The 9200-nt window shown below is 51.0% G+C and overlaps 1 protein-coding gene across 1 annotated transcript; it reads left to right on the top strand.

Moving 5' to 3' along the window:
- Nucleotides 1-6052: 6052 nt before the first annotated feature.
- LOC113562080 lies at nt 6053-8846 on the top strand. Its single transcript, XM_026970236.1, has 2 exons — nt 6053-6158; nt 7677-8846. The coding sequence occupies exons 1-2, from the start codon at nt 6149-6151 to the stop codon at nt 7841-7843; spliced, it is 177 nt and encodes a 58-aa protein (XP_026826037.1). The 5' UTR covers nt 6053-6148; the 3' UTR covers nt 7844-8846.
- Nucleotides 8847-9200: the final 354 nt, after the last annotated feature.

Below are 9200 nucleotides of genomic sequence, written 5' to 3'. Positions count from 1 at the left end.
CCCGTACCGACAGATCGATCGATCGCGGAATTCATCGGCGCACTTTGCGCATAGCGCGGGGCAAAGAGAATGTCGAAACTGCGCGAGGCACGAGGCACACGATTGCATCACGAGTCGCAGTGTGCGACGAGCTGCATTACGTTTGTGTGTGCATATGTACTTAGATTGGCTCCTATTGACACAGCCGCATACGACGACAGTGGTGGTACAGTCGGGAAAAATTGCATGCGACGCGTTCCGCGGCTCGTCTCTGTCGTTGCGCGGAGTTTCGACAATGCTTACGCTCTCGCTGCACACGCACGTACGCGCTCCTTTGATCGCGCGACACGTATTTGACATCCTGAATTATCCGGAATTGATATCGATTGTCGACGGATCGGTTGTCTGTACACTCGTCAACCGCGTCTCGACATGCACCCGCGCGCGCGAATGCCGGCTTCGCGATTCATTCTTTTTTTACGCGCTTTTGTCCTTTTCACGCGGCTAAATTATCCCCCCAACCGCGTGCGCGCGCGGTCCGAAATAATTTGATTCATTACGCGCGTTTGGCTATATTTAATGCGGCGATACAGACATTACAGACTCGCGGGCGCACGCATGCACGCTCGTCCCAACGAGCGTTCTCATATTTAATGTAAATCAAATTTAGAACCGGAACAAAGTACACCGGTCAGCGGCGAGCCGATTCTACACGTTTGCTCGATTACTGTTAATTAGCCATCCGTCCAAATGGACTTGAAAAATTCATGAGGTGTCTCGCTGCTCTGTCCACCCAGTTTTCCGTATCGCTGACTTTCCGCGCGCCGCAACGTTACAACCGTATCGATATCCCCCGCAAACTTCGTTCAACACGCCGCAAATTGAAAGAACATCAATGCACGCAGTGACACGCGCAATTTCCCGCGAAATAACCGAACGTTCGTATATATTTTATTGAAATCTTCAATGGAAAGGTTGCGTTCGATATGGCCAGGGGAATCTTTTTGGGAACGTTCAATCGCGTTAGATTGGCGGATATTAATAATGCCGTTTCTCGTCACAGAAAGATGAACATTCGTCTTGGCGTTGACGACGCGAGGGGAGAACGACCGATGCAGCTTTCTGACGCAGCTGTACTAAGTGCACGATGGAATGGGTTTTTCTAGCGCGGGCAGTTTTTCTATTAAGCTTCATTTGTTTCTTTCATTGCGTAATGTGCCGGACGCGTCGCTCATTTCATCCTACTGCCGACCGGCTACTCCTACCGTTAGAATTCTTAATCCGGGCCGTCAGTTTCGATGGCTCGCGTGCTGCACGTTCCTCCGATTCGCCGATTCGCCGAATCGCGGTCGTCGCGACGATCTTAATCTCATTTCCCGGCGAATAAAGTAGTGAAGCTCTCGCGACGTATACGTATATCGCCGCGACATAACGTGATAACGCGCGTGAGGTGGCTGGGTACATCGAAACCGACGTAACGTATTGCAGTGAGTTCGATTGAAAGATGCATTTCGCGCGTATTCTCTCGACGGATTCGTCAAATTCGCTATTGCATGGAACAGATATTCTTCTTTTTTCGTCCATAAATTGAAAGTTTAAAAAGAATGTCAGTCAGAAACATCGCATCATTTTGTTGATTGTGCGTACAATGGGGAATCGCATTTGTCACTACTGGCCCTTCAGCATGATCGATATTCTACAGAAGTTAGCACGGACAGAAACCTTGCAACGATTCACCCTTTTTCTCCACTCGTTCATTTCTGTGTTCCTTCTTTTGCCGCCAGGCGTCACCTCGCCACGGGGTGGTTCTTATGATGAGGGGTTGAGACGAGGCTACATCACACGATCAGCGAAACAAATTTTTGCGACAGGAACAAATTATTACTTTTATAAATTTTTGCGTGACAGATGCAAAAAAATGTCAAAGTTACAAATGCGCTTCAAAAATTGTAGATTGATTTAATTTATTTTCTATTTTCTTGGATCCATTTGAAGATTCGAACAATTTATTCAACAAAGTTATTCAACTAATCTAAAATTTTATTTTCGTAACTCAAAGTAGAAAAAATGTCAGAAATTGAAAGCGATGCAGCACCGGTAAAATAATACTGGTTCTTCCGCTTCTATCCTAGACCAGGTAATTCGAAAACCTCGAGCTAACGAATATTCTGGCGTTTCCACCATCTGACGACCGTCACCTTCGTCGAGGCGCGTTTTCGCGGACTCCCCCGCTACCACACATTCGCGAAGAGGAAAGCGGACAATCCAAAGTAGGCAGGATCAGACCCACAAGACAAATGTTTTCCTACGCAAAGGCGTGCGGCCTATCGCGGTGGTCGATCGGCTCGATTCAGAGAGCACCGCACCGCGCCGGCACAACTGGCCGTCGGAGTTGCAAAAGTGCACGTGCAACAACTCGTACGCCGCAAGTACCCGTCCGTACGTCCGTTGGCCGGCACTTGAAGTCCAGCTGCCGATCGGGATCAAGGGGGAATCGGGATCGGGATTGAGATCTAAAAGGCCGCGTATGTACGTACGTACGTCCGCACGTACATACGCACGCAGGTAGACACACGTGCACGCGTACCTGACAATCCACCCACCCTATAACTGCGAGCGCGAACGCTCGATTCTCACCTGTTTTTATCCTCGCGTACGCCGCGCCGGGCCGGCCGCTTCATTTGTAATTTAAAGTGAGCCTCGATTGCCCAATGCACTCCACGTACTTATTTTCGGAGCCACGAAGGAACACGCGCACGAGAGTGAGCGAGCGAGTCCCTCTTCCACCCGCATACGAGACCGAGCCGAAATTCTTACCACGGCGGCAGCCTGCCGCGAACGGAAGTTCGATCGCGATCGCGCCCGGCCACCTTCCGTGCCGGGGACCCTCGTGTCGGAAGTGCGTTACTTTCGTCCTGTTCATGCCTTCCTGTTCATGCCGGTGGCGCGACCGAATATCTCTGGCACTTGGCTCTTGAGAAATTACCCGTCACAATTCGTCGGTACTGATCTTAAACGTAATCTCTTTCAGAGATATCGATTATATGAGACTGTTCTTTGACGCGTATTTCATATTAAATTCGATTTCCTATGTCGAGATACTAAAAGTTTGAAAAACACTCTGTGACTTTTTGCGATTTAAAAGAATTGTAGATGAATTGATTTTGTGCAAGATTGGTACAAAGATTCGAATTAAGAGTAAATAGAAATTTCTCACTATCTAATATTCTAGATTGCATTCAACTGTACGAGAGCGTAACGGAACTATATGTCACGATAATCGATCTCATCGGATATACCGAAACGCTCGTCGTAGGATATCTCTTTAAGGAAGAGGAGACACTTCTCGATGGTCCATCACATCGCGACAAAGAAAGCTACGGCGCGCGTGGTGTAGCGTCGCACGTGCCACGAAGGTCACACGATTTTTCCACCATCCCTGCCCAGCCGAACCATTGGCTAACTTTTTTCGCGCGATGGTCCACCCTCGCATGTCGCACGCGCGTTGGGAGAGACACGGATAGGGTGGACACGGCGTGGGTGTATGGGAGTAGAGGGACGCGAGCGGACGCTACGCAATACTCTTTTCTTTGCTTCTTTCTTGCCACCGCCACCCTTCAAATGAGAGAGAGAGAGAGAGAGAGGGGGGAGGAGAAAAGGATAGAATCACGAAAGGGTGGACACGTTGTCGCGTCGTCTCGGACGAAGCCAGTGAAGCACCCTTGCGTAGCAGTAAGGGGCAGGGTGAAGAAAAAAAGGGGTCGCGCTTCCCCCACTCTTCGGATACACACTTCCACGTGTACACCACGTGGAAAAAAGGACGAGGCTAGCGTAAAAAAGCGGTGCGTGGGGGTTGTCGCGCCGGTAGGGCGATGCGAGTCGAGACGGACAAGAAAGGGAGGGAAAGAAGGGAGAGAAAAGGACGTAGGAAAGGGTGTCGGGTGGCGTCCGCGATGCACAACGAGAGAAACCGACGGTGCGAGAGGGACAGACGAAAGAGCAAGCGAGGGAGGGGAAAGACGTTGGCGGAGAAGGGAGGAATAGGAGCCTAATGCGATGGTGGGGCAGCTACGTTAGATGAGGGTTCAGGGAGGGAGGGAGAGAGGGAGAAGAAGGGAAGGAAGGGGTGGCTTGGTTGTCTACTTCGGCGAGGAGGGTGCGTAAGACGAGCGGGATGACCATCGACCACCCTCCACCGTGAAATGAGCATCAGCGCGTCCACTCGAAAGCCGACGTCCTCCGCAAGGTCGATGATCCATGTTTAAATCGTGATTTGACTTTCAAAATTCGGAGGGGCGAGTGACGGATGGCCAGGATGACCGAATACATCCGCCTCCGGTTTCTCGATCGATGCGATCCACGAGACGTTTAATCGACGCGGTTGTCGTCGCGAACAAACTTGACGAGTTGCATCGAGACCGTCATTGTGAGCTATGACTCGAGCCATAAAGAGGGATAAAAAAGAAAGTCTGTCCCACTCCCCCACACGGTACGGTTAGTCACGCGTGCGTTGCCATACGGGACACGAGGGAGGAGACCATTTTTATACGACGGTCCCCTTCTTTTTATTCGTACCTCAGACTGTTACACACCCCCTTACATAGAGAAGCCCCCTACAATTTTTCGGTCAGTCGAATACCCCGATTCGTAGTGTTCGCATGTCTCGTAGACACTTGTATATCGCGCCGGTGCACGAGAATCTTCCGATTTGCCTCGAGGGAAGATCGCGACCAGTCCAAGTGAGTTTCCGCGATGGAGATGATTGCGACAACCGAGCGACAAGTTTTCAAGGACAAACCCTTGGCAAAAAGAGCCCACGGTCCAAGACAGTCCGCTCGCCCTGGCCTTCTCGTCAACTTACCTATGTCGGAACGTAACCGCGAAGTGTAAGACAGCGATCGAGATAGACAGGGATGGATAATCGGTCCTTACGACCCTCTCGTTCTCTTCTGCCGAGAGGGTTTTCTTGGCCGGGCGAAACGGAGACGGAGAGCGGCCCCACTCTCTTTCTCTCACCCCTTACGACGCTTACCCCCGTACGAGGCGTCGGCGGAGTCGGCGGCGGAGAATCCCCCACCCACCCACCTGGGCGCGGGGTGAAGGAAGCGGGGAGTTTGAGGAAAAGGGGGAGATAGAGCGCGCGCCTCGACGTCGTTTCTGGTGGGGGCAAAGGAAAAGAGGGGTAGCTTGAAAACTCCTGTCCTACGGTAGCCTCAGTTTTTCGTCCTCCCGGAGGTAGATTTTCGTCGTGGGTGGACGCGAGCGGGGTCACGAGTCGGTCCACGGTCACCTGGGCCCGCGCCCGGGCCCGTTGGACCCGCGTACGACGTCGCCGCGATAAGAAACGGCGGCCGGCGAAGGCGCCTCGAGGTGGCCAGAAATTTCGCGGCCGCGCACCACCTAAGACAACGCCCCTACCCGAACACGCGTTCTTTAAGGCACGAGGGGGTGGCTTTTAGTCAGACGCACGCGGTCTGAGAAGCGCGCCACCACCGGCCCCCGACGGAGAAGGACTTAGCGTTTCTCGTGAGCCGCAGACCCGAGTCAGTTTCGGTTCCTCCTCCGTCAAGGACTCGAACGCGGAAGAGGAGAGAGCTTTTTCCCCCGTCGTATGTCGTCGTCGTCGTCTTCGTCGTCGTCGTCGTCGTGAGTCGTCGTTGTCGTTACCGTCGTCGTCCTTCGAAGAGGAAGAACAGTGTCTTGGCCGATACCGTGCACGAAGGTCGCGAGAGCAGCCGGGCTGAGGTGCAACGATCTTGTTACGCGTATTACCGATCATCATCGTCCACCGTTCTGCCAACTCGTCATCCGCACTTGAATCTCATCTAGTAAGGGATCCTCCCGGATTCTTTTATTCGGAATATTTCCTGCCTCTTGTCGAATTTTTGTGTCTCGACCTGTGTGAACGTACTACCTGGCGACCAAGACTTAGACCAGATTTCTTGCCTTATTTGGCAATGCGTTTACTACTTGCCGTTTGTTCTTCTCTTCTTCTTTCACGTGATTTTAGTCAGTTTTCCCCACTTTCGGCCGAGACCACTACTGACCCACCCCCTCCTATCCCCTGTTCCGAATCCTGACATGCCCGGTACGTCATCGCCGCCGTCTCAACAGTGTTACGTCGCGATCGCACACGCTTCGATCCCGTCTCGGTTCTCGGAGTGATACGATGTGCCTCGGTAAGATTGTGAGGAACGAAGGATGAGAGGACAAACGGTGAAAAGAAACGTAGGATATCTCGATTATTCCGAGAGTCGTCAAATTCGGGAACACATCTTGATGCTCGATTGCGAAATTACACAGTGAACAATAAACGTAACGAATCGCTACGGCGCGAGTAAACGAGTTAGCAATTACGCGAATAACCGTGCGTGATCATTTCGGATCGTTAATTCAGCAGACGGGCGACAATGCCCGTCACATCGCGTAAACCTAGAACACGTCGCAACAAATTATTTGGCGTCTCATTGACGTCGCGTCAACCCTCTTCACCGTGATCAGTGATGATGAATTCGCAAAAAATTTTCCGCGTAGGAAACAACTCGACGTGATGAGATGCCGAATTCTCAGTCACAAAAATACGAATTCTCGATTACACGAAGAAGAACCGAATGATTGGAAAAGGAAGGATCGCGGATGCGATTTTACTCGTGTAAACGTGGACGTCGCAGTGAGACATTACGTTAGTCGCAGTGACGTTACATTGACATAACTGATATTCCACATGTTGCGATATATCTGAGAGAACGTTTAGTGCTCCAAACATCTCTTTTCCTTTTGTCACCCGCTGTGCTCCGATTTACTGTTCATTACGTGTTGCTCTTACCGGCTAACAAGCGTCTCGTTTATCGGCGCGTGTCATCCCTTTCCAGTTCCGAGAAAATCGGTTTCCGGTTCTTCGTGTCAAACCTGCTTTTTTCCGCGATACATTCCTTGCACTCTCCGCGTTATCAGTGACGAGTACCACGCGACGGCAAAAGACGTTCGCGCGCTTCTAACCAGGAGATTTGTCTAAAATTCCGAAGCTAATTGAAAAATTCGTGTCGGTGAAGCTGGCACGATACTTGTGTTACGTTAAATTATTATCAGCACGAGAGCTGGATGTGTCAAATGGACAAAATTTACCATACCGCGTAATTAGTGCGTGCTCCTGACAGTGCTGGCTGAAATTACTGTTTGTGTCGCGGCCGAAAGTGCAACCCTTGATAAACGTCAGCTGAAAGAGAATCGCGTCCAATACTACCCACGGTCGTAAGACCGTAAAACCTCGAGGCTGATATCTTTCCGATATCACGAAATTTTATTAAGATTCTCGTAACTCTATTCATGTCGCTCGGCACTCGATATTTTCGCGCTGCGGCAGCCGGTTTTAGGCAGTGTCATCTGGCTAAAATCAATGTTTTAAATGTAGTTAGCTTCACGCGTGTTCCGAGTAGAAACATTTACATTTTAATAATATCGCCGAATCCGAAAGTCATAGTGAACATGTTGTGACTGTCACTAATTTGAATACTTGAAAAGACATGTGCCTTTCTTACCGGACGTGTCGCAAAACGTTATTCCGTTCGCGAGCAGAAACGTGTGAAATGGTTGCCTAGGACATAGGAAAAAGTAGTCGTAGCATTAACGTCGAACGTCCGTCGTCGTGCGTAACGCTGAATAACGCAAAAATGTATTTGTTCTGTTCTGGGTTGCAGCTTCGAGCGGGAGACGCGTTGCAGCGAGAGATTCCCGCGCAGGAGAGGAAGACTGGACAAAGCGGAAGAAGCAGAATAAGACGAGCAAAGCAGAAGCGGAGGAGCAGAAGAGCGCAAGAAAATCGAGAGCCGAACGAGTGGAAGCGGGGTTGCGAAGAAGAAAGTGATTAGCTTGAGTTGAGCGTGCGAATCCGAAGATAGCGCGATTTGGAGAGAGAGGACGGAAAGATCGGGAGCAGCTACGAAAGCGCAGAGAGACAAAGATCGTAGAAGCGAGACGAAGGAGAGAGAGGAAGAACGAGAGAAAGAGCAAGAGTCGGAAGAAAGCTCGACAGAGAACCCCGCGCTGCATACATATATATTTCAGTGTGTTCAAAAAACGAGTGTACCTAAGTGCAATATTAATTAAACCTAAACGATAATAAGAAGCAACCACAACTACCATCGACGATATCGGTAACGACGAGCGGTGATCGATAATCGAATAGAATTCCTTTTAAAGAGTTAAAACGCTAGAGTCGCATTTCGAGGAGGAGTCATCGACGGACGCGACGAAGCCGCTTGAAAGAAGAGAGAATCGGAGGAAGTAGGTAGAAGCAGAAACGGAGTGACGGAAATCCCGGAGAGAAACGCTCTCGTCCCGCTTAAAAGAATCCACACGGACTCACCGACTTGAGCCGACGCGCGCGACAGCCGACAACAACTTTTCGAGCCTGTCGAGCGCGTTCGCGACACGCACACACACGCACGCACACACACTCACGCACATCCAACATAACGGGGCTAAAATACTCAGGGCAAAACGGGACGAGCGGTGATCATCCGCGAGTGTGATTTCTCACCCCGAAGAGGAGCGGAAGCCCTTCCGACCGATATCCGATTCGCGTCCGCGTGGACTATCCTTCTCGTTTACACCGTCCGGGCTGGGCAATCCTGAATTTTAACCTGAACTTAAATGTACGCTAGAGATTAAGTTAGATAGACGAAGGAAAAAATAGGCCGTTCTCCAATTTGCTGGAGGACGTTCGCTCGCGCGCGCAGCAACTCACGCAAAGCAGCACACGCATAAAGCAGCACACAGACACACACACACACGCATACACCCACCCACCAATCTACATACGTAGACACACCGAGAAAGGGGAGGAAAGAAGAGGAAGAAAACGACGAGAAAGAAGAGAAGAGGGAAGACAGATCGACCATCGACGAGTCGAAAACGCGAACGGACGCGAACGTATGCGGCAGCACGAGGACCCGCGTACGTAAAATAAAAGCCTTACACGCTTAAAGAACGCATTACGAACGTACGACCACCGAGGATCGGCGGTGCACTCGCGAGGGGCATCGCGATCGACATCTACAGCGACAACCACGATTTAGGGGAGGCACGATAGAGAGGGAGAGACCCGAGAGAGGACCCGGAAGAGGGAGTGGAGGAATCATAAGAGGAAGTTTCATGAGCCAGGCGGTAGGTAGCAGGGTCGGGAAGTCGCAGCAGGTGGCGAGTAACTGACGTTGCCCGCC

This window comes from Ooceraea biroi, chromosome 1, assembly GCF_003672135.1.
Source record: "Ooceraea biroi isolate clonal line C1 chromosome 1, Obir_v5.4, whole genome shotgun sequence".
In the NCBI taxonomy this organism is placed as follows: Eukaryota; Metazoa; Arthropoda; class Insecta; order Hymenoptera; family Formicidae; genus Ooceraea; species Ooceraea biroi.
Note: the sequence above shows the minus strand (reverse complement) of the source record. Positions and strands in the feature narration are given on the sequence as shown.